At 50.3% G+C, this 25,901-nt stretch overlaps 1 protein-coding gene across 3 annotated transcripts in view; it reads right to left on the bottom strand.

The window, feature by feature from the left end:
• Nucleotides 1-3,348: 3,348 nt before the first annotated feature.
• The window catches only part of BCL2L1 (BCL2 like 1), a 51,585-nt gene continuing 29,032 nt past the window's right edge, over nt 3,349-25,901 (bottom strand). For 2 of the 3 annotated variants that reach the window (XM_021689099.2, XM_044918599.1), the window contains one exon: nt 3,349-5,023. In XM_021689099.2, coding sequence (XP_021544774.1) covers nt 4,886-5,023 — 138 coding nt within the window. In that variant the 3' untranslated portion in view covers nt 3,349-4,885. Of the gene's footprint in view, nt 5,024-16,082; nt 16,162-25,901 lie in introns of those variants that run through there. The other variant, XM_021689101.1, reaches the window with a different exon arrangement.

Below are 25,901 nucleotides of genomic sequence, written 5' to 3'. Positions count from 1 at the left end.
AGGGGCGCCTGGGTGGCTCAGTCGTTAAGCGTCTGCCTTCGGCTCAGGTCATCATCCCAGAGTCCTGGGATCGAGCCCCACATTGGGCTCCCTGCTCTGCGGGAAGCCTGCTTCTCCCTCTCCCACTCTCCCTGCTTGTGTTCCCTCTCTCGCTGTGTCTCTGTCAAATAAATAAAATCTTAAAAAAAAAAAAACTGAAATGAAAAAGTTCATTTGGATTTGAAATCCACTTGAATACATTATACTTGTCAACTAAATAAAGGGAAGAACTGTTGGAACATTTAAATATAATTTCAATTGTAAGCTTTGGTATGGTTAAAATTTTTCTTTTATCACCTACTTGTGGCTATGAGGTCTCTTGTTGATGCTGACTACCAAGAATTTGAAGAGATCATCAGTAATAAGCCTTGATCAAGAACTGTGTGAACCATTTTGATGATAAAAGCTCATAAAATAATGTATTCGTTGTTTCAAAGTTAATACTTCACTTTTAAATATATTTCATTTTTCTCCTCATAAAAATAGTATATAGAAATGGAATGGATTTGGGCGCCTGGGTGGCTCAGTTGGTTAAGCGACTGCCTTCAGCTCAGGTCATGATCCCAGGGTCCTGGGATCGAGTCCCGCATCGGGCTCCCTGCTCTGCGGGGAGCCTGCTTCTTCCTCTCCCACTCCCCCTGCTTGTGTTCCCTCTCTCGCTGTGTCTCTCTGTCAAATAAATAAATAAAATCTTTAAAAAAAAAAAAAGAAATGGATTGGATTTTCCCCTAGGACCCACATAGGCAGTCTGAAACCCCTCCCAACTTACCCTCAGTGTGCAATTCCAATATTTTATGCATGTGCCACGGCACGTGTAAGGTTGGAAATCACTGAGTTAGAGGTCTGGCTAAAACACCACACACAGCTAGAAAAAGTAATGAAGCTGTCATGAGTGTTGATAACTTGAAGCTGCACGATGAGAACACAGGGATTCATGTATGAATATGGAAACTTCTATAAGATACATTATTTAGGGGTAAAAGGCAAGGCAGAGTGTGTCTGTTACCATTTGTGTAAAAAAAGGCCGGGGGCGTGGTGCGGTGAGGATCAAAATATATTTATATCTATGTATTTGCCTGTATGTGAAAGATGTTTCCAGAAGGATCAAAATCTGAAGAGGGGTCCTGAGTGGCTAAGGTAAAAGGGCAGGGGCAAGGGACGCATTGCGGGGGTAGGGGTGGGGGGGTAAGGCTGGAGACTTCGGTGTTGAACTAAGCAGAATGATGACCGAGTCCCAGGAGAGCCGTGGCAAGCTCTGAATACGGTACCCCAAGATTGGAAGTGTAAAGGTCCCTCTGGTGAGCAGGACGGAGGACAGACACCAAGGAAGGGTGGCCTGCGGGAGACAGAGGTCCGGGGCGCCGCGGAAGGGCAGCTGCAGTGGGCGTGGCCTCAGGTCTCACCCCACCCTCGGCCACCAGAGGGCAGTCAAGCCCGCTCCTGAAGGCCGGCGGGGCGGAGCGCCCGAGGCAGGCTCCCGCCTCCAGCCCCGCCCCCGGCTGGAGCACCCACCCCGAAGTCCTCGCTCGCTTTCTCAGACCCCTCCGGGACAACGGCCACCGGCTGCTCCAAGTGGAAGGGCTCTCCTCTGTGGGCAGCCTCTTCTTCCACCTCCGGGGGAGCCCGCGCGATGGTGGGGTCATCGTTGCCGCGCCTTCCCATCCAGTCCTGCCCCAAGCTCTGTCGGGTTATTTCATTCAATCTTGACCACAATCGCGTGAGATGGGTACTGCCATCAATCCCATTTATAGAGGGCAAAGTTGGAGCAAAGAGAGGGTAGGTAACTTGCCCAAAGTCACAAGCCCAGGAATGGTGACCTAGGAGACACACCTGGCCTGCCCACCCTGAGAACCAGAGCCTTAACCAAACCATGGCTTCTTCACTGGTCTCCAGGTTTCCACTGTTCCCTTCCAGAACCTTCTCCATACGGGGTGTTTTGTTTTGGGGGCTCTAAGGGGGCGTATCACTCCCTGACTTACAACCTCCCTTTAGCTCTCACTGCCCTCAGGATCAAGTTCACTCCCCTCACCCCACCTCTCTGGCGCAGTCCTGACCCAGGAGCTTCTTTTCAACTCCACACATCAACTTTCCTTCTGCCTGAAGAAAACTCTTACTCACCCTGTGCACTTGCTGCTTCTTGACCAGGACCACTCTTTATGCTTCCCTCATTCTTTTAGTTAACTCATACGGTCTTCTGGCCTTACTTCTTCTAGGGAGCCTAGACAAGCTCAGGTCCCCATATTAAATACTGTTGGGCACCCACTATGAGCCTCTTGGGTTGCACTGCCCTAAGACATGTGCTTCACTTTTGTAATTATAATGGTGTCACCATTCCAAAAACTCCGATCACCTTTGATTCCTCTTTCTTTCTTGAACTATTTCTATCAGTAAATGGATTGTGGGATCTACCTTTAAAATGTTACCTCAAGTCTGGAGGTACCTGGGTGGCACAATCGGTTGAGTGGTGACTCTTGGTTTCAGCTCAGGTAAAGATCAGAGCCGTGAGATCGAGCCCCACATCAGGCTCCCCGTTCAGCGTGGAGTCTGCTTGAGGTTCTCTCTCCCTCTCCCTCTGCCCCTCCTGCTCATGCTCTCTTAAATATTTTATTTTAAAAGATATTTATTTGAGAGAGTGAGTGAGAGAGAGCACGAGCCAGGGTAAGGGGCAGAGGGAAGGAGAGAAGCAGACTCTCCTGCTGAGCAGGAAGCCCAATGTGGAACCCTGGGATCATGACCTGAGCTGAAGGCAGACACTTCATGGATTGAGCCACCCAGGTGCCCCAATAAATACATCTTAAAAAAAAAATGTTACCTCAAGTATGACTCCTTCCTACCTCCTTCCCACTAGGTCCTTCGTAAGTCTTGCCATTCTTCCTTATGGTCACCCAGCTTCCACCTTTGCCCTCCAGTGCCCAGACCCATCCTTATATATTTGTCTCCCCAAGAATGGGAGTTCCATAAAGGAAGAGCTTTGTTCACTGCAGAATCCCCAGTGCCTAGGACTGTGCCCGGGCAGAGTCCTTGCCAAGTGGCTGTTTGTTCCCCTAGAATGTCAGTTCCCGAGGGCAGAGACTGTGTCCATCCTGTGCACACACACCCCAGTGCTCAGCACACAGCAGCTGCTCAATAAAAACCCCATCAATGAGCAGGTGAGACATGCAGGCCCGGAGGGAAGAAGGGACTTGTCCAAGGCCCTCTCCTGAGGGCAGCAGAGCCGGCAGCGGTGCCCAGCTCCCCCGCAGAACCTGCTGGCAGCTGCACAGCCCCTCCTTCCCCAGCCCGGGGCACACAAGAGCCCAGGCCCTTTACTCACTGAGTCAACACAGTTTATTACTGAACTGCACTTTCACCTTCACACAGACTATTTCAAAGAGCTGGAACAAGTGTGGGGTGGGGGCTGGGGGGGGGGGGACAGGTGCCCCTCAGGAGCCAGGACCCCCAGCTGGCTTCCCCAGACCAGGGCAGGGGAGGGAGCATCAGGCCGCTCAGTCTCCGGGCACCAGCTCTCCACGTGCACACGCACAGCAAGCCAGCAGCTCCTCACACATAAATACAGACACGCTTAACAAAAATAGTATATCATCTTCACAAGGAATAAAAACTAGTCTCGAATATGTACAGCAGAGAGCCCGGGATGGCCAGGGGTAGGCCGGGACCCCCAGGGACGAGACAGGCCATGGGTGGAGTAGAGGAGAGGGAGGCCTGAAGGACTCCTGGCCAGGCCACTCTGACCTTGGCAGCCCGGCAGCCCAGGCTGAATGGGGGGGGGGGGGGCACACATCTGTTTGGCCAGGTAGGACCGACCCCTCCTCCCACCCCCACCTTCACCCTGTGCATCACAGTCTCCCTCCTGCCTTTCCTGCCTGAGGTAGGGAAGACTCTAGGGCTCCCACAGCTGCTCCCTGTAGCTCCCCTTCACCTCTGGGCCAAGGCCCCCAAATCCCTGGACTCCATGGGCGGCAGCCCAAGGCAAAGGTGCCACAGGCTGATCATCTTGCAGGAAGTGAGGCAGCTGAGGCCATCAACAGCTCTGGGGCACCTGCCTTGGGCCCAGTTGGTCCCTCAGTTATGGTGATGGGAGCCAAGGGAGGGGAAGGGGAAAGGAACTGGGGTGGTGCTAAACTGCAAGGGCCACCCCAACTTTGGCATGGGGCACTTCCTGCAGCTACAGCCCCTTCCTTCCCAGGTGGGGCTGGCCTTTAGCCAGAGGCTTCTGGAGGACACTGGGATTGGGGTCAGGGACTTTGGCCAGGCCAGAGGTGGGGAGGGGGTCCTGGTCCTTGTTTCTTTATTCCAAGCAGCTTGAATCCCTAATTAGTCAGAAGTGGCCCCTAAGTGGCTCTTGGGAAGGTGGGGATGAAAGGAAAGGGAGCCTAGGTCCTGGAAGGGGAAAGGAATGATCAATTCTGAGGCCACAAACATCAAAACAAAGGCAATCTAGTCTCTCCTTCTGGGGAAAAAGGTCAGAAAACTCTCCAGCTCCCTGGCAGGAAAGCATTCTTAGGGAGGCTAAGGGGTTGGGGGTTCCACTAATCAGGCAGGGCCCTCCAGCTCCCAGCTACAAACACCCCCACACCTGCCAGCTTCCATGGGGCAGATTTTGGGGAAACCTTGTGGGTTCTGAGGCCAGGAGAACTGAGATGTAGGGAAGGCGGCTCTCACAGAAGCATGGTAGATTCTAGACAACTAATTGCGGGAGACCAGGTCTAGGCCCAACCCTGTGATGGGTAGGTGGCCAGAGGCTGCATGTAGTGGTTCTCCTGGTGGCAATAGTGGCTGGACAAAGGGATATATGGTAGGGGCAGGACAGGTAGGGTAGGAGGGTAAGTGGGTGGTCAGTGTCTGGTCATTTCCGACTGAAGAGCGAGCCCAGCAGAACCACGCCAGCCACAGTCATGCCTGTCAGGAACCAGCGGTTGAAGCGCTCCTGGCCCTTCCGGCTCTCGGCCGCTGCATTGTTCCCGTAGAGTTCCACAAAAGTGTCCTGAAGGGAGAGAGAAGAGAGAGGAGGGTGCTGTTTGAGTTCTACATCAGTAATGTGGGTGGGTGGGAGAAGGGGGCCACCTGCATGCAGTGATGACTTGGAGATTTTTCTTTTTCTTTCTCTTTTTTTTTTTTTTAAAGATTTTATTTATTTGTTTGACAGAGACACAGCGAGAGAGGGAACACAAGCAGGGGGAGTGGGTGAGGGAGAGAGAGAAGCAGGCTTCCCGCGGAGCAGGGAGCCAGATGTGGGGCTCGATCCCAGGACCCTGGAATCATGACCTGAGCCGAAGGCAGATGCTTAACGACTGAGCCACCCAGGCGCCCCTATTTTTCTTTTTTAAAATTTATTTAAGGGTGCCTGGGTGGCTCAGATGGTTAGGCGTCTGCCTTTGGCTCAGGTCGTGATGCCAGGGTCCTGGGATCGAGCCCCGCATCGGGCTCCTTGCTCAGTGGGAGCCTGCTTCTCCCTCTCCTCCCCGCTTGTGATCTCTCTCGCTCTCTCTGTCACTATCTCTCTCAAATAAATAAAATAAATAAAATCTTTGAAAAAAATTTATTTGTCAGAGAGAGAGCACGTGCACAAGCAGGGGGAGTGGCAGGCAGAGGGACAAGCAGGCTCCCCGCTGAACAGGGAGCCTGATGCGGGAATCGATCCCAGGACCCTGGGATCATGACCTGAGTCAAAGGCAGGCGCTTAACTGACTGAGCCACCCAAGCATCCCTGCAATGGTGATTTGAAAAACTATAGCCATCCATGCCCACCTGAGCCAGATAAAGGGCTCAAAGGCTGCCCTCCTTCCTGCCACCCAGCTGGGGATGACCAACGCACTTTATTGCTGAGATAACAGTGCAAAGCTGGGAAGGGCTTTGTCCAAGGTGAGCTGGCTAAAAAGTGGTACTGGAGGACCTGCAGCGGGAAAGAGAGGGGCAGGGGCAGGGAAGTGACAGGAGGCTAGGTGGCTGGAGCAGAGGGCAAGAGAGAAGGGCATGGGGAGATGAGGGTGAAGCGATGAGCAAGAGCAGGCCCATGTGTGGTCTGGAAGCCGAGGAGGAACATGGGGTTGAGTCTGTGCATAGTGCAGAACCACTAGGCCTTAGCCTTCCTGCTGATGCAACTGAGGTAGGGAGGGAGAGGGGACAGGGTTAAGTTCCCAGCGATTCGGGGGCAGGCCAGGTCTGGGGACTACTGGCCTGAGGCTCCTCCCTCTGGAGAAGGGAGGGCAGGCTGATAGGCAGACAGAGAAGGCAGAGTAGAGGGATAGCTACTCTGATGCAGGACTGCGATGGGGTCTGTGAGGCCCTGTCCCTGTCCCCAGCCCCCCAGGGGCCCCCCAGGGGTGTGACTCGGGGCCCAGAAGGAGATGAACAACAGCCCTCAGCCCTGAGGGCAGTCAGGAGGGAAGCACAGGACCTGGGGAAGGTGGAGCTGTGGGTTAAATTACCCAGCCCAGGGTGGAGCCAGCCCAGGGGGCAGGGAGAGGGGGCTGCAGCACCCTTTAATGAGTGAGCTTTGCACCCCATTTGTCCTTTGGTCCTCCCTGACCAGTGCTGCAGTGCAGGCTATCTCTCCCCATCTACAGACCAGGAGCCTCTGGGCCTAGGGAGGGTGTCTCAGAGTGTGAATGGACCACAGACGAATGCACACAGAGCCCAGGGCCCTCATTTCCACCTGGTCCCAACTGGCTGAGTGGTGGCTGCTCCCTCAGACAACACCTGCTGTCTCCAGTTGGTTCCAAGTTTCACCAGGCCAGTCTGCTCACCGAGACCTGCCTGGCCCTTCTTCTGGTCTTGATAACCCCACTCAGTTCATGCTCCACACGGAGGATTTTTAAAAACCGTAGATCAGATCACAGCACGCCTGGGCTTAAAGTCCTCCAACAGCTTTGCCTTTGCACTTAGAAAGCCGGAGTCATTTCTGCTCACACCCCTGGTACCCAGCAGAATGCCATGCACGCTGAACTGCCAAGATGACTCAAAGACTCCTTAGTATTTATTAAGCCATTAGGGAGGTGGCAGTGACACATAAGCTAGAGCCCTTACCAGAATGTTTACCAGGTATTGGGGGGAAAGAAACACCAGAAAAAGCCCCTCCATTCAGACCATGTCACTCCTTCCCATCTCATCCCAAGCTCTCAGCCTTCCCAAGGCTTCCCATCACCCCTGGAATAAAGTCCCCACTCCTTACCACAGCCAGCGAGGTCTAGCAGGACCTGCCCCCTCCCACCGCACACTCCACTCATCACCCCGGCCTCCTTGCTTTTCCTCGAACATCTGCTTCTGCTAGGGAGCTTGCTGTTCTCGCTGCCTGGAGCACTTGACCCCAGATCACCACCTGCCTCACTCACTCCCTCATTTCACTCCTGAATCTGCTCAACTGTCATCTCCTCAGGGAGGCCTGCCTTGGTCACATCTTCTAAAATGGTACCCATTCTCATCTCTCTCTACTTTGCTTTATTTTTCTTCCCAGCACTTTTCATAACCAGATTCGACACGTTGTTTTTGTTTTGCCTCCTGCACTAGGTGTGGCTTGACAAGGGCAGAGGTCTTGTCTTGTCTCTATGTACTCAGTGCCTGGAACAGTGTCTGGCACATGTTGGTGCTCAACAAATACATGAGCGGAGCGAAGGTACTACAAGTCTACTAAGTGCCAGGTAGTACCCATTTCACCTTCATCAGGTAGATTTGAGCCCCACTTCACACTGGATAGGGAAGACCTGGCCTGGGGTCACCCAGCTAACAGGCGGCAGAGCCAGGATCAGAACCCAGGGCTGCTCAGCTCCAAAGGAAGTATGGCTGTAGCAGGACACTTCCCTACGTGGGGGGCTGGGACGATCTGTCTGGTCAGTAGGGCTACAATGGATTCTAGGAAGAGGGGTGTGGGGTGGGGTTGAGAGGGAGCCTTGGGTCTGGGGAGAGAAGGGCAGGGATGTGGCAGCAGGCAGCCTCCTAACTCTTTGGCCTTGTTGCTGCCCAGGCATTGCTGGTGTGGATATGCTTCCCTCTCTTTCCCCCTTCATCCTGGCTAGCCTCATGGGTGGTGGCGGAAAAGAAAATCCTTATAAGAGTTATAATTTTTTCTGGTGCTAAGTAAAGTAGGCCCAAATGGAGTCACAAAAAAGATGGACCCATAATGGGGGAGAGTCCTGGACTGTCGGGAGCATGGGAGAAGTGAGACCAAGGCCAGAAGGACCTGACTATCCCAAGGGGCCCAATGTCTCACAAGAAACCAGGGACACTGGGGTTGCAGCCAAAGTGGGAGAGGCCTGGCTCCCTCGATGGGAACTTTCCTAAAGTAGAGGGCTGGCAGCCACAGGAAACTTTCCTCTCTGGGGCTGGGTTGGAGTAAACAGGCCCTGTCCCTGCAAGGGCACAAAGCACTCACTGTCCAGGAACAGTCATTCCAGGGTGGAGGGAACATTCTCATTTCGGTGTCATAGAGAACAAGACTGACCTGCCCAGCCCCCCCAACTCATGCATTCCTGGCCAGGACAACCTTCAGCTCCGTTTCAGGAGCTCCTTCTCCTGGGGTGGGGGGAGTACGATTTCCAGGGGCTATGGATTCTAGGGACTGGTTTTGCAGACAGAACATGAGCAAAATGGGGTGTGCTATTCCAGGGCGGGTGCTGGGGAGGCAGTGGTGTGGGTATATTTAGCTCAAGGTTCACACGACACACTTGGAAACAAACACAGCCATTTTCTCAGTGGGCGGTTGCCCTGGATAAATAAACAGCATTGCAGGGCAGCCTGGTTCTGGAAAAGCAGAGATAAGCCCCAGTGTTCTTCAATGGTTCCCACTAGTTTCAGCCAGAGCTGGCATGGTGGGCAGGGGGTGAGATCGTAAGGGGGGGTTGCAGGGAAGGCTCTGATGTCATAGAGGCTTTCAGGAGACCCAGGCCTGAGGCTGTCTGCATCCTCAGCTTGGGTGAGAGCAAAGTGGAAGTTTCTCTTTGCAGCTGTGACCACTGACATGGGATCCATGCAGGGGTTTTCAGGGCCACTGGGGACAGGCAATGGCTAATGACCTCCATGGCAGGATCATGGACTCCCAGCCAGGCAGACCCCACAAGTTAGTAAGGCCAACCCACCTGCCCATTCTATAGTTTCACAGAGCTGGTTTGTGGTAGAGCATGGACTAGGAATTGGATGTCTTCTGACTTGGCGTCAGGGCCCCTCAGAGGGATGAACCAAGAACCAGGGTCCCCAGGAGAAGCCAAGGCCGGGACCACTTTCAAGGTCCTGCCTCCAACAGTCCTGGCCCCGTACATGGAATGGCCCAACCTGACATACTCCAGTGTTTCTCACCCCTGTGTGTCCTCTAACTGGTCACCCTCCCCACATCATCTTCCTCAGTAAGCCAACCCCTACTCAGCATATAAGACTCCACAACAAGTATCTCCTTTGTGCTTCCAGGGTTTTGGACTCTCATTTACACCATAAATATTTCCTGAGTGCAAACCATGCTCCAAGCCCAGCACTGAAGACACAGCAGTGAATAAGACAAACAAGATCTGCTTTTATGGAGCTTATGTTCTAGTCCACACGCTCTCAACAGGAGGGCAATCGCCTCCAGTGGGGCAAAGCAAAAAATTCTTGGATACTACAGTGCTTTGTGGCTTTCCATGGGGCCACAGCACATAAAAAGATACAGAGTACAGCTGTGGTATTCAAATGTCATGGGAAGGCAATTAGAACAAGAATGTAGAAAAAGATGCCTGGGGCGGGGGGTGGCGATAAGGAAAAAAGGTTGAGAAACACTGTCCTAGTGAGAAGCAGAGAGGATAATAAGAAACAAGACAATTTCAGAGATGATGGGGTTTTGAAGGCAGTAAGTCATGGGGAGGCGACAGAGAACACCCGGGGGGACTGACTGATATAGGTGGAATGGTCAGGGAAGGTCTCTTGGGAAGTGAGGTTTGAGCTGAGAGCTGAAAGACAAGGTGGCAGTGGCCAAGGGAGGATCAAAAAATCTTGGGTAAAAGAGAGCATGTTCCAGCAGTAGCAACAAGTGCAAAGGCCCTGAGGCGAGAATGGGAGGCAGGGTGTCCCTAAATCGAGGCCTATTTGTGTGTCAGTTTTCCCCCCTAGTCTGGGGGCTCAGTGCAGGCAGGGACCAAGTCTGACCCAATTCTAAAGCCAGGCCCACCCAGACAGGCACAGACTGACTACAGCTAGATTTCTGCCCAGAGGCCAACTGAATGACACAACAACTCCCCTAAGGCAGCGGCCCATCCACCCTGCCAGGGGCTGAAGCACAGTGCCTACTTGAGTCTGATCAGTCCTCCGATGCCCACCCTTCTCTCTAACCTCCCACATTTCCTTTTTTTAAAGATATTATTTACTTCTTTGAGAGAGAGAGGGCATAAGCAGGGAGGAGAGGCAGAGGGAGAAGCAGACTCACCACTGAGCAAGGAGCCCGATGCGGGGCTTGATCCCAGGACCCCAGGATGATGACCTGAGCCAAAGGCAGATGCTTAACTGACTGACCCACCCAGGCGTCCCTGACCTCCCACGTTTCCATGCTGCTTCCAAGTGGTGTGACCTTGAGCAGCCCAGTGTCCTCACTTGTTAAATAATAATAAAATAATAACAAGTGCTATTATGGCAGCTGACCCTTTATTACACATTTGAATGTTTTAGTTGCACTGAGCACTGAGCTAAAGCACTTTACCTTGACTAGGTCATATTCCCTAATACCATGTATAATCACATTCATTTGAGTATTTTTTGTCCTGTCTCCCCCACTAGACTATGTCTGGTTTTGTCCCTTTTATCTCCAGAACCTGATGCTGTACCTTGAGCACAGCAGGTGCCATTCTTAATGAATCTATTTTATAATTTTTTTAAAAAGACTTTATTTATTTATTTGACAGAGAGAGACAGTGAGAGAGGGAACACAAGCAGGGGGAGTGGGAGAGGGAGAAGCAGGCTTCCCACTGAGCAGGGAGCCCAATGCGGGGCTCAATCCCAGGACCCTGGGATCATGACCTGAGCCGAAGGCAGATGCTTAACGACTGAGCCACCCAGGCACCCCTATTTTATAATTTTTTTTTATTTTTAAGTAATCTCACACCCAATGTGAGACTCGAACTCACAACCTTGAAATCTGGAGTCACATGCTCCACCTACTGAGCCAGCCAGGTGCCACTATAATTTTTAAGTAAGCTCTATGCCCAACATGGGGCGTGAACTCACAGCCCCGAGATCAAGAATTGCATGCTCTACTGACTGTGCCAGCCAGGCACCCCCTAAATAAATCTATTTTATTTTTAAAGATTTACTTAATTAAAGATTTTATTTACTAGACAGAGAGAGGGTGAGAGATAGCATGAGTGGGGTGAAGGGAAGAGGGAGAAGAAGACTCCCTGCTCAGCAGGAAGCCCGATGTGGGACTCGATTCCGGGACTCGGGGATCATGACCTGAGCCAAGGGTAGATGCTTAAGCAACTGAGCCACCCAGGCACCCCTAAAATTTTTTTATAAAGATTATTTATTTATTTAGAGAGAGAGAGAGTGTGTGCGGGAGCGCGCATGTGCGCGCAATGAGGGTAAGCAGGGCGGGGGGATGGGGAGGGGACAGAGGGAGAGAAGCTCCAGCTAAGTCCCCACTGAGCGCGGAGCCTGATGCAGGGCTGCAGAGCTCCATCTCACAACCCATGAGATCATGACCTGAACTGAAATCAAGAGTCAGACACTCAACCAACTGAGCCACCCAGGCACCCCTAAATGAATCTATTTTAGGTGAACATTTAAATGAAGGAGTATTTTCATTTAATCCTCATAGTATTTATCAATGGCCTAGTTTCACAGATGTGAAAATGGACGCTTCAGAGTTCACCCACCCTCTATCATGGAAGTGGTGGGACTGCGATTTGTCTGAATTCTGACCTCTTGCTCATTCTGATGTCTGATCCTGCCATTCCAGTCCCTGCTGTCCCTACCTACAGAGAACCTAACCTACACAGTGGCAGTGGTAGCAGATGCTTCCTGAGCACTTACCCTGCAAGGAAAGCACTCTTCTCAGTCCTTTTTGTAGATCAGTTCACTGAACTGTCTCCACGCTGGGCAGTGGGTACTGTTGTTAACCCACCATACAGCTGATGGACCTGCAGCCCTCAGATAATCTGTGACTTGCCCAAGGTCACACAGTGGCTGGGTTGCCTGCACCAATAGTCTGGCTCCAGTGTCTTTGCTTCCAACCTCCATAAAGGACTGTGTTGACTTTCTTTCTTTTTTTTTTTTTAAGATTTTATTTATTTATCTGACAGAGAGAGACACAGCGAAAGAGGGAACACAAGCAGGGGGAGTGGGAGAGGGAGAAGCAGGCTCCCAGATGAGCAGAGAGCCCGATACGGGGCTCGATCCCAGGACCCTGGGAACATGACCTGAGCCGAAGGCAGACGCTTAACCGACAGAGCCACCCAGGTGCCCCTGTGTTCACTTTCAAAAGGACGATACTTTTCAAGGCCCCATCGTGGGCCAGCTGCATGCACTTCTATTACTGAAGGAGGACCTTGATCTAAACCCAGGTAAATGGAGGCTCAGAGATACCAAGAGACCTGCCCAAAGAGGGTATGTGGGGAAGTCAGTTGCAAGGTCCAGTACATGCAGCAGCAAACCCCATATTCCGGGCCAAGGCTATAATCCTGAGTCCCTCTAGGAGGGGGAAGGTTGCCCGAGGCCACCAGCTGAATGAATGAGCTCTGGCCCCTAGCCAGCTGAGGGGAACTGGGTGCCACAGGAAAAGGATATGACGAAGACCAGGAGGGAAAGTGAAACCCTTCCATCCTGACTTCAATGGGGGGAACAAGTGCTTGTGCCAGACGGGCCCTTCCTTCCTCTAGGGTGACTCTGGATGGCCCAGGCCCACCACTTCCTTCCTGCTTGGTTATTTTGGGAAAGAGGTAGGTGGAGAAGAGGAAGGGGCTCCTAGCAGCCCAGGGAAAGTGCCAGAGACATCAGCGCTGTACCTTGTCTTGGCCTCGTCATGGCCCTGCATGGGCAGGCCATGAGTCACTTGCAGAGTCACTTTCTGCTGCTAGCCTCAGTTTCCCTGAGGGAGAGGCTGATACATGCTTGCTGAATAGATAAATGAGGCCTTGTTAGGAGATCCCTGGGAGATGGCAGGAAGGGGGGATGGGGCAAGCGGAGAGGACTTATCACTCTCTTGGCAGGGAGGTGCAGGCGGAGACTCGGAAGAAATGAGGTTTGTGGTTGGAATCCACTTCCCTTGGCTTTCCCGGGGGAGCTGTTGGCCTCAGCAATGTGAAAGGAACACAGCCTCTCTTTTCCACTGGCGGGGGGGGGGGGGAGGGGGGGGTTGTTTTGGGTGGGGGGGGGGGGGGGGGGGGGGGGGGGTTGGATTTCGATGTGGGCAATTTAGAGAGGCAGCTCAGTTAGGGCAGAGGCAGAGATGGGTGACCACAGGCCTCTCTACTTTGGAGCCTCAGTTTCTCCTACTTTGACCTCCCAAGACGGTGGTTAAGATCAGGGGATGAAAGCACTTAGTAAAGCAAGGTGACCTTGGTGTTACTGGCTGAAGTGGGTGTCATGGGGGGCTGAAGCCATCTGGGCTTTAGGGAATATTTGGAGACATCCTCGCAGCAAACTTCATGTTAATCTTTCTCCAACTCTGCCCCTGTCAGCTGCCAGCTTCCCTTCCCCCGCCTCCTCCCTCACCATTAGTTCTCAGAAGCTAAGCCTGACAGATGTGCTCATTTCTCAGAAAAGGAAGTGGTTGTGCCGGGAGGAGATAACACCTCCGCTGGGGAATTGAGAAAGCTATCAGGCCCAGCAGTGCGAGTGTGGGCTCTCCACCTCCTCAGCTCAGAATCAGGGTGCTAGTCTTACAGGCAGAGAGAGACAATTCAGAAAAGCATTTACTGGGGGCACAGATGCTCATTTAGGGGCTTACAACCTCCTTCCCTGGCAGTGATGACTGATATTTACTGAGCACTTACCAGGTACCAGGCATGGTGCTAAGAGCTTAGTTCTGGATACGAATTTACTTAATCCTTCCAATAACCATGAAGTGTTATTGTTACTTTCCATGTTACAGATGAGGAAATAAGGGCAGAGAGGTCAAGGGACCCTCCCAAGCTCATTATAGTTCATAAATCGCAGAGTTGGGATTTGTAATGCGGCAGTCTGGCTCTAGAGCCCAGCACTTAATGGCGCCTGGGAAGCTGCTACATGCTCATATGCATTCATTCTCTGGAATTTTGAGGCCTCCCTCATCTCAACCCTCTCTCATCCCATCCCTGGTGATGCCCTATTTTCTCATGAGTAGATAGATGGCCACAGCCTTTCATTCTTCTCCCAGTATCCTGGGTGAGGACCAAGGCTCACACTTGAAACAAGAGTCAGAGACTCAAAAGTGATCTTATAATTATCCAACTTCCCATGTGATGCACAAGCTCATCCCTAACATCCTCATTTCCTAGACAGGGTTCAGAAAGGTGGAGTGCCAAGGTCACGTAGTAGGTCTGTTTCACTCCAGATGGTCCAAACTCGTGGGAGTTCACAGTCATCTCTAGGGCATCTCTGCTTTACATACAGAGTGTTTCCCTTTTGGACAGCTCTCTGGGAAAACATTTGCCTCTTTCCCTCTACCTCCCCCCACTGGCTGGCGTCAAGTTTGGTCCTCTTTCTTCTGTTTTACTCCAGCTCTGACCCAAGGGCTGCCCAAGAAGTCACCATAGCCTGGCAGAGGAAGCTTTGCTGGCCTTGCTCTGGGCCCTGGGCTGGTTGTGCTCCTCTCCGAGTAGAATTTCCTCACTGGTAAAGTGGCAGTGCTATTTGGATGAGGCCAAGGCTGGTGACAAATTAACTTCTATTTCTCTACTGAGCAGGGCTGCCAGAGCAAAGAGTAGGCAGGTACCCAGTAAGTCTTGCAACTACACTTAAGACGTGTTGGCTTTGGACATCATCTATAAAATGGAGATTAAAGATGTGCTTATTTCACAAGAATACTATGAGGATTCAACAGGAATACACGTTAAGGCTCTTCCAACTCTGCACGGCACAGAGCAGACTTTGAATAAATGTCGGCTATTATTACTGTTTTTATTATTAGATCAGGGCTCAGCCTTGTGTCTTAGAGCCTTCTCTGGGGTCTGTAAGACTCTGCAGGATTTCCTCAGCTTTGTCGAGGGCCAGGCTGCTTCATTCTTCACATACCATGTTCTCTTCAGCCTCAGGACTTTTGCCCATGCTGATCCCTCTGCCAAGGTATCTCCTATTTCTCTCTTAAGTCTTTACCTCCAGGTCACTTCTTCAAGGAGGACTCCTGCTTTCTGCCTCCAAGTCTCCTTCAGCTCCCTTGCCAGTTTGTTGAGCTGTTCATTTTTTCAAACGTTCTTGTTTAAGTTCCAGTTAACATACGTGTGATACTAGGTTCAGGTGTACAATTCAGTGCTTCAGCACTTCCATACGTCACTCTGTGCTCCTCATGACAAGAGCACTCCTTAACGCTTCACCTGTTTCACCTAGCCCCACCGCCCCAACCTTCAGTTCTCTATAGTTAAGAATCTGTTTCTTGGTTTGCCTCTATTTTTCCTTTATGATCATTTGTTTCTTAAATTCCATATATGAGTGAAATTATATGGTATTTGTCTTTCTCTGACTTATTTTGCTTTGAGCTGTTCATTTTTGACCATGAGCTCTGTCTCTTCAGGCCTAGCCCAGTGCTGGGCCCAGAGAAGGTGCTGATGAGTATAGCTGATTGGTGGACAGTGAGGAGGGTAGGGAAGAAAGGCCAGTTCCCTCTCTCTTCATCCTCATCCTCACTGCCTGGCAAAACTAGGAGGAGGCCCCGAGACACCAGGTGATTGGGCAGGGTGACCAGGACTCTCCAGATACCAAGTTCTTCCAGGCTTAGGGAGGGGGACAGGAAGTTTATGGGAAGGTTCTGGAAAAGGCATCTTCTGCATTGTGTTGAGGCAACAGGCAGAAGAGACTGGGGTTAGCAACCTACAAAGAATAGGGACTTGGTCCCTAGGGCCAACCCTCTCCCTAAAACTCTGTTTCCTTCTGGGGTCTATGCCTCCAAGTACTCCATGGTCCAAAGTAGCCGTTCCCTTCTCATTTCCACCCAAAGATATCCCCACCGCCTCATCTGGTGCTGATCAGTGCTGCATGCTGTTAAGAAGAGAACACCAGGCAGAGAGTCAGCAGATGTGGGTTTCGTGTCCCAGCACTATCACTGGCTTGCTTAGGCTGAGTCCGTTCCCCTATCTGGGATACTGGGAAAGTCTGGGACTTTCCCCAACTGTAAAATTAAGGGGATCATCCCAAGGACTCCTACTACTGCTGCAGCATGAAGAGGATGAAAGTAACTCACCCATGGACAGCTAAGTGACTACTTGGTTTGTCTCTGAAGGGTATTCAGAAGACCCAGTAATTAGTGTGGAAGGTAAGAGGCAACATTCTGGAATAGAAGGACATGTTGCCATAAAATAGTCTGATTCTCCTCCACATCGAAGCCTGCTGAGTCTTGCCGTCAAACCTGTAGGATTCTAGGGGAAAAGGGCAATGCACATCTGTGACCCAGGGCAAGCTCCTCAGAGAGGCCAGATCTTGCCGGGCTCTGCCCCCGTGGCCTCAACCTCTTCACCCTAGCACCACCTCCAACTAGTCCAAACAAGTCCCGGGTATTTTCAGCCACCTTTATCTGATAGGAAATGTTTGGAATTCCACAGCAGTAGGCAACAGCTCTGGAGGATTTGAGGATGGGAGCAAATCCCTGTAACACCCTTCCCTCCCCCCTATACATATGAATGCTCACACATACACCCCTTGTAACAAAAAACTCAGAGCTGAAGGTTCCTGCTAGGTTGCATTTCCTACATTCTGGTTCCTTCTAGTCTTCTCAATTCATCCCCAGGCTAGTCCAACAGTTGCCTCAAGGTACAGAATAGCAAGATGCCTGAGATGGTCCCAGGAGAGCTGGACTACTGTCTGCAGCACAGTGATGCAGGGGGTGGGGGCCAGCAGAAGGTTCGGTCAACACCCAGAGCACCAATAAACTGCACAAGACCACCACCACCAGGAGGCCCCAAAGCAAACTGCTGTCCCATCTGATGCGACATGTGGATCACTCAAGAATTCATGTGTCATGATCCTGTGGTTCAGAGATGTCTAGTTCAACTCCCTCCCTCAACAGATGGGAAACTGAGACCCATAGGAAGTAAAGGGACTCCCCTGAAAGGCCTCCTGACTCCTGGAGTTGGACAGTATGGGTTTTGGCCTCACCTCTATGACTGCCTACTTGACAGACCTGGGGCAAGACCCTTTACCTCCCCAAGCCAGGGTTCCTGCCTATAAAGTGACAGCACTGTGGGGCACCTGGATGGCTCAGTCGGTTGAGCGTTGGACTCTTGATTTTGGTTCTGGTCGTGATCTCAGGGTCATGAGGTGGAGCCCGCATCAGGCTCTGTACTCAGCAGGGAGTGTGCTTGAGACTCTCTCTTCTCCCTCTCCCTCTCCCACCCCCCCACCCCCCGCGTGCACGTGTGCACACGCTCTCTTAAATAAATAAATAAAATCTTAAAAAAAAAAAATAAAGTGAAAACACTGTGCTTATATCATAGGCTTGGCAGCAAGAAGTAAATGGTTCACAGAACTCAATAAATGTTAGCTGTTGTTATTATTTTTTTTTTTAAAGATTTTATTTATTTATTTGACAGAGAGAGACACAGCGAGAGAGGGAACTCAAGCAGGGGGAGTGGGAGAGGGAGAAGCAGGCTCCCCGCAGAGCAGGGAGCCCGATGCGGGACTCGATCCCAGGACCCTGGGATCATGACCTGAGCTGAAGGCAGTCGCTTAACCAACTGAGCCACCCAGGCGCCCTGTTGTTATTTATTTATTTATTTTTTTAAAGATTTTATTTATTTATTCATGAGAGACAGAGAGAGAGACAGAGGCAGAGGGAGAAGCAGGCTCCCTGCGGAGCAGGGAGCCCGATGCGGGACTCGATCCCAGGACCCTGGGATCATGACCTGAGCCGAAGGCAGACGCTTAACCGACTGAGCCACCCAGGCGTCCCTGTTATTTTTTTTATAGCTAAAAAAGAGTGGCCTCATTTGTGCCTCCGATCGTGCAACTCAAATTTTTACAGCTACAAACACACAAAACAGCTAATATTTACTGAACCCCTGCTTGAATTCTCAAAATCTTGCATTACGTAAGCGTCCCCATTTTACTAATGAGGAAGCTAAGATTCAGAGAGGTGATGAGATTTTGCCTAAGATGACCAGCTACTGAGTGAGGGGGTCTGATTCCAGAACATGTTAAATTTGCCAGTGCAACAGGACAGATGCAGAGGGATGTTACTAAGCTCCTCCTTCCTTCCCCCCTTCACCTGCCCACTATTTCATGAGGATCTGCTATTTTCGGGCCCTGGAAGTCAGAGATAACTTTGAGGACAGGGAAGAGAAGAGGCATGCTCCCTGGGTACCTGGGTGCTTTGTGGGTGGGAAAGGGAGAGGTGTGCTGTGGCTGCTCAGAGCTGCCCCCCACCCAGGCTCTGCAAGGCCAGTCCCTCCCTTTATCTGCCATTATCTTGGAAATAAAAGCGATGCCAAGTAGCTCTGGGGGAGCTCTTACCTGAGTTTTCTAAGACAGATCATGACCCCTTTGTGGGTTGAGCTGTGAGGCTGTAGGAAGGACCAGATAAGCTGCCCTGCTAGCTCTGGACACTCATTCATTCCATAAATCTTTATTTTTTAAAGATTTTTATTTATTTATTTATTTGAGAGAGAGAGAATGAGAGAGAGAGAGCACGAGAGGGAAGAGGGCAGAGGGAGAAGCAGACCCCCTGCCGAGCAGGGAGCCCGATGTGGGACTCGATCCCGGGATTCCAGGATCGTGACCTGAGCCGAAGGCAGTCGCTTAACCAACTGAGCCACCCAGGCGCCCATCCATAAATCTTTATTAAGTACTCACTAAATGCCAGGCACTATGCTAAGTACTGGGGATAAAGCAGTGACTAAATCAGATGAAAATTCCTACCTGCATGAGTTTACAATTTAACGGGAGGGACAGGCAATAAATAAATGTGTCAGATGGTGATAAGCGCTAAAAGAAATATAAATGAGAGAAAAGGGTTAGACAGAAACATGGAAGACGTGAGGATTAGAACTTGTAGTCCGGGAAAGCTTCTTGGGGAGGTGACATTTGATCAGAGCCCTGAATGAAGTGAGGGTACAGGCATCACAAGGATCTGAGGAAAGCAGTGGGAAGAACAACTGCAAAGGCCCCAAGGCAGGAATACAGGCACTCCAGGAATGCCAGCCTGACTACAGTGAAGTGAATGACAGGAGAATGGGGTCTGGCAGACTATGCAGGGCCAAGACACAGACTATGCAGGGCCTTGAATGCCATTTAAGAACTTGGTTTTGTCCTTTGAGTGACATGGGAACACTGCAGGGACATGATCTAACTTTGATTTGTTTTTTTGTTTTTTTAAAGATTTTATTTATTTATTTGTCAGAGAGAGCGTGAGCACAGGCAGGGGGAGCGGCAGGCAGAGGGAAAAGCAGGCTCCCTGCCAAGCAAGGAGCCCAACACGGGACTCGATCCCAGGACCCTGGGATCATGACCTGAGCCGAAGGCAGATGCTAAACTGACTGAGCTGCCAAGGCAACCCACTTTGGTTTTAACGGGTTCCCTCTGGCTGCTGGTGGAGACCTCCAGGGTCAAGGGTGGAAGCAAGAAGTCTGGTGAGAAGGTGATGTAGTCATCCAAGGGAAATATGATAGTGATTTAGCTAGCATGGTGCCAGGGAAGCTGGTGAGAAGCAGTCAAATTCAAAATTTATTTTTAAAAGTAGAGGGGCTGTGCTCGCTTTGGCAGCACATATACTGAAAGTAGAGGGGTGCCTGGGTGGCTCAGCTGGTTAAGCATCTGCTCAGGTCATGATCTCAGGGTCCTGGGATGCTTCTCCCCCCTTCATGCTCTCTCAAATAAATAAATAAATAAAATCTTAAAAAAAAAAAAATAAAAGTAGAGCTGAGGTTGGTAAAGCATACGGTTCTTGATCTCAAGGTCATGAGTTCAAGCCCCAGGTTGGGTATATAGCTTACTTAAAAAAAAAAAAGTAGAGCTGAAAGGATTTGCTGATGGACTGGTTGTGGGCTAGGGAAGTTGCTAGTCTCTCTGGCCTTGTTTCTCACCTACAAAAGGCAGACGGAAAGGCTTTTGAGGGTTTTTTTCCCCCAGCTTGATAACTATGGGAACTCTATGGGATGAAGAAAGAGACAAAATCATTTCTCCCATGGAAGCAAAGCCATTTGCTCTCCAGGCCCCGAGGGGTGGATGGCAATGGGAGGAGGAAGGCAGGGGCTGGACAGAGACAAAGGAAGGGCAGGGTCTCACTACACTGTGGCCGCTCACTTTCAGCAGACACATCACCCAACCACTAGGGACCTGCAGGGCCACAGAGGAGCCAGGCCCGGGTGGGGGTGGAGGTAAAGATAGTTTGCTTTACATTAGGAGAGCAGGGGCATCAGAGCCGTGCCATGTCCAGGGCCTACTAGGCAGAAGGTGCCCAGTGGGTGAGTGAGTGAATGAGGCAGTGCCTGCAGGCCGGGACGTGTGCAAGAACTTCCCAAGTCATTCCAAGGAGTAAGCCTGACCCAAGGGATTCATCTCCTGTCATTCCTTCTGCATTGATTACATTCTAGGCTGAGTCTCAAGTTCCCATTCTTCATGAATGGATGACTGTGCGGTCTGAAATCACCAAAGCAGCCTTTTAGAGCTGAAAGGAAGCACAGACACATCTCGTCCACTCTACCCACAATTTCAGCCATCACTGTTTTGGCCTTATTCATTTATCATTGTTCTTATTAACATTTTCCTATCAATTGATTCAATTTAAAAAAATGTAAATAAATATATTGAAAATTCTCAACCCCCTGTCCCCACCCCCCAAAAGGGACCCTGTTCTTTCTGCAATCTTTTCCCTTTTTATTTATTATTTATTAAAAAAAAAAACATTTTATTTTAAATCTCTATACCCAATGTGGGGCTTAAACTCACAACCCTGAGATCAAGAGCCGCATGTTCCACCGACTGAGCCAACCAGGTGCCCCTGCAATCTTCCCCCTCTTTAGTAAATGGTGGTAGTTTCACCCTTCTAGGTGCTGAAACCTGAACACCTTGGAGTCATTGCTAAATTCTCCCTAGTTCTGATCTGTTAGCAAATTCCTTTGAATTTATATTTTTAATTTATCCAGAATCCCACCACTTCTTACCACCTCCACGGCTGTCATTTGGTTCCAGCCAACACCATTTTCTGCCTGCCTTGTTGTAACAACCTCCCTACTGGCCTCCCAGCTTCTCACCTCCCCCTAGGGTCCTTCCCCAGAGCAGCCACATTCCATCTAGTCAAAACACTCCACTGCCTTCCCATCTCACCCAGAGGAGGAGCCAGCGTCCCACCATGGCTCACATAAACCTTCACCTTCTACCACTTTCTCCTCTGCTCACTCTGTTCTAGCCACACTCACCTCCTCTGCTCTTCCTCAGACATACCAAGCATATCCTTCTCAACTTGGGTCCTCTGTACTTGTTCCCTGTCTGGAATGTTCTTACCACAGACTGATACATGGTTTGTTCCCTCAGATCATGTAGATGTCTGCGGACATGCCTCCTCCTCAGAAAAGCCTTTTCCAATCACTATTTAAAACAAGAAACAAAAGGGATGCGTGGGTGGCTTAGTCAGTTGAGTGTCTGCCTTCAGCTCAGGTCATGATCCTGGGGTCCTGGGATCAAGTCCCGCATGGGGCGGGGGAGGGGGGACTTGCTCAGTGGGGAGCCTGCTTCTCCCTCTGCCTGCCACTCCCCCTGCTTGTGCTCTCTCTCTTTCTGACAAATAAAATCTTTAAAAATGAATAAATCAATAAATAAATAAATAAAACAAGAAACAAAACCCAACCCCTCCCCCAAATGCTGCCTCGCCACCCTCCATTCCCCATGATCACTCTATCTTTTTAGAATATAAACTTCACGAAGGCAGATATTCCCAGTAGCTAGAATGGTGCTTGGCATGGAGTAAGATACTTAGTAAGCATTTGCTAAATGAATAAATGAAATGAAAAGGCAACATATGTTACTGCTACTATAACTAGAACACCAATATCATTTGCCACATATGGAAATCAACAGAAAATAAAAACAGTGACTATTAGAAAAATACCTATTTGCATATCACCTGTAAGTTACCTTGAAGGTCAATGGTATATGTATTGATCTTGGTCCTACACCTTTACAAAAGAGACACATGAGGTCCAGGGCAGGAGAAAGCTCAGGACAGAGCAGCCAGCCAGCTGGAGGTCAGTCCAGAGCAGCCACATAAGTAACCCCTCAGTGCCTTGAAACCACAGCCCCACCCCCCAGAGCGCACACAAATCGACTAAGTCTTGGGAAGGGTACAGCTAGGATGAACCAACAGAGCCTGTCTGAGGGGCCAGGAAATCTCTCCTCTGGGCCAGGCACAGAACTGGAGGCTCTGGAGAGAACAAAGGCCAAAGAGGAGTCTTCCAGGCTGGAGGAGTCTCATGGGGCTGCACTGTGGGGGACCGGCATGCACAAACCTGTAGGTGAGGTCCGTGGAGACCAGACAGCTGAGAGCAGAAATGAAAACAGGCTGGGTCCCAAAGGGTAGTAGCTTCAATCCCATAAACACCAGACAGGCATGGGGGTTCAGGTGCAGGCCTGGGGCCCAGCTGAGCTCAGGGGGTTGGATGGGACCTTCCCAGCCTCCTCTGTCAGTGACGATGACTCTAAGCTGAGTGGAGTAGAGACACCACCAATCGTGCCACGAGTCACAGCAGACGTTCATGGGGAAAGAGACAGAGAGCTACCCTCCTAGTCCCAACGTTCCAGATGGTCTTCTCCAAGTCACAGCTGGCTCCACCCACATGGGCCCTTGAGGATTCAATCTCTGTTTGGAGGGGAACATCCCTTTCCCATCCTCATGGGGCTTAGCAAACATGGCTGCAGGTGCAGGGAGTAAAGCTATTGTTCTTGTAACCGCCAGGCCAGCAATGCCTGACCTACATCTCCATGGTTGGTTGCATGCAAAGAAAAATACCAGGGATTTCCGTTGGTGTTCACCAGATGCAGCTGCCAAAGGAAGGTGGGCCTTCTGAAGGCCTGCTGTGAGTAGGGCAGGACAAATGGTGAGCTGGCTGGGATAGATGAGGCGGCTGGCCTCTAAATTATTTCCTGGCTTTCCTCCCTAGATTTCAGAGACTCTCTCAAATGTTTATCTTTTTTCTACCAAGGTCTTCCACTGAAGCTTTTTTCCCCTCCTCTTCTAGTATATTACCCTAAAAATTGAGACAAAGAGGGAGAGAGAAAGAGAGAGAGGGAAAGAGAGAGAGAGAGAACAAGATTCTAATTGGGAAAAAACTACCCAAACTAAAGTTGTTCCAGCTGTAAATTATTGGCATTGGAGTGAGGCTTTTTAGATCTGCACAGAAAATAAGCAATTTGGAAGTTTTGCATGGCAGTGTAAAAACGCCCTGGGACTTCAGAGTCAGGACATATGACTCTTACTCCCACTCTGCGGTGGTTCCATCTGGCTGCAGACATGTCAACTGAGGACCCTCGGCCTCACTTTCCTCATCTGTCAAGTGTGGACAAAGGACCAAATGATCTCTCCGGTTCCGAAGTGCTGTGATCCTATCCCTAGGCCTTCCCCCTGAGGCCTCTCAGGGGTGCATTGTTGTGTAAGGAAAAAGCTCTCTTAGGAGACAAGAGACTCAAGTTCTAATCCCAGATTGCCTTTTATTAACTCACTGTGTGATCTTGGGCAAGTCACTTCACTTTTTTTAAATAAAGATTTTATTTATTTATTTGACAGAGAGAGAGAAACAGCAAGAGAGGGAACACAAGCAGGGGGAATGGGAGAGGAAGAAGCAGGCTTCCCAATGTGGGGCCGATCCCAGGACCCTGGGATCATGATCTGAGCCGAAGGCAGACGCCTAATGACTGAGCCACCCAGGTGCCTCCACTTCACTTTGTTCATATGTAAACCAAAGACTTGAAAGTGCATTGAAAAAAAGCACTACAGGAACTCTGGTGTTATGTCTCCCTTATGTCATTCATCCCTTAGCATATGGTTGCTTCCCAAAGGGCTTGTTCTTTACTTGGAATTGCCCCAGTTTGCAAACCTTAAGATCCTAGAGACACAAAATGGAGGAGGTAGGGGGTTCAAACCCAGGTCTGTCTGATTGCAGAGAATGTGTTTTCCCACTCTAGAAATGTGGAGGGTGGGTATGGATGGTGGAAAGGACTTGGGATTTAAAGTCAGAAGACCCCAGTTCCCTCCAAGGTAAGAAGAAGACCTTCTCTGCTTCCTAGGATAGCCAGAGGCTCAATGAGATAACATACGACACAAAGAAGTACTAGACAAACCTTAATGATCCTGTGCTATTACTTTATGACCCTACCCTGGGTTTCCCCACATTCAAAAGGAGAGCTTAAGGTGCAAGCCATATCATCTTAGGAATATTACAGCTCCACATCTCAGCCTTTCATCCTACATCTTGACCTCCCTTCTTGTCCATATGAGGCCCATCCTTCCAGACTCCCTTTACCTGGAGCCCCCAGGACACCCAGCACAGAGCACACAGTGCTCTCCCTTGAGAGGCCATGGAGGGTTCAGAGTCCTCACTCGGATACTTATTTGCTGTACAACTCTGGGCTTATCACTCAAACTCTGAGTCTCAGGGTCCATGTTTATAACATGTGCAGAAGAGCTACCCTATAGTATTCCATGACTGTTTGCTACTATTATAATCATGTTATACTTCCTCTCTCCTATGAACTCTTCTGATCCTTTTAGTGTTTTCCATTTACTTCGTTATTTGCAGTCTCATAATCTAAATTATTGAGAGCTAGGCCTATACTTTATACTCCTCTCCCACTGGAGCAGTGAGCACACGACAGGTGTTCAAAGAACACCTGTTACACAATTGGGAGATGAGTCCTTTCTGAGACAGTATCAGTGGGGGCCATCACCAACCCTCAAGTGTCACGTGGCAGCCTGCTCTTTGGCTACCCTGTGCTAAGCAGTGGGGGTAGGGGTGGGGGATATGGGGTAAATGGAAGCTAAAGGGCCCTTTCCTCTAAAGTATTCAGCGTGAACTGGAGAAGCCAGACTCACCCTCTGGAGAGAGCACCAAACAATACGGACAATTAGAAGAGGCAGAGAGAGCCAAGGGAAACCCATGGACACCAGAGTGAGGGCTTCTGAGTCTAACAGATTGGATTTGGATTCTGTTCTTATTAGCATTTGACCATGGGACTATTATTTAGCTTGTTTTATTCTCAGTTTTCTAATCTGGACAATGGGAACAATAATATGTTTCCCTGGCCTTTTATATAGCATTTTACACATGGCAGGTACTCAATAAATAGCAGCAACTATACTGTCATTAGTATTATTAATCACAGATGGGTTTTGTCTATGGGCACCTCAAACAGTCAATAGATGCACACCAAGAACAGGTGACTTATAGCTATGTATAGCAACTGAACTCTGGATGGAGAAAGTTCTCTTAACAGAATCCGAATGAGATCTGGACATTTTTTTTTTTTAAGATTTTATTTATTTGACAAAGAGAGACATAGCGAGAGAGGGAACACAAGCAGGGGGAGTGGGAGAGGGAGAAGCAGGCTTCCCGCCGATCACGGAGCCCGACATGGGCTCGATCCCAGGACCCTGGGATCATGACCTGAGCTGAATGCAGATGCTCAACGACTGAGCCACCCAGGCGCCCCGAGATCTGGACATTCTGTCCATGGAAGGAAGGGAGGCAGCTCAATACAGACCATAGGCCTTAAATGGACGTATGTGGGTCTCCCCTGGG

This window comes from Neomonachus schauinslandi, chromosome 10, assembly GCF_002201575.2.
Source record: "Neomonachus schauinslandi chromosome 10, ASM220157v2, whole genome shotgun sequence".
NCBI classification, from domain to species: domain Eukaryota; kingdom Metazoa; phylum Chordata; class Mammalia; order Carnivora; family Phocidae; genus Neomonachus; species Neomonachus schauinslandi.
The sequence above is the reverse complement of the archived record's forward strand: the minus strand, read 5'-3'. Positions and strand labels throughout refer to the sequence as shown.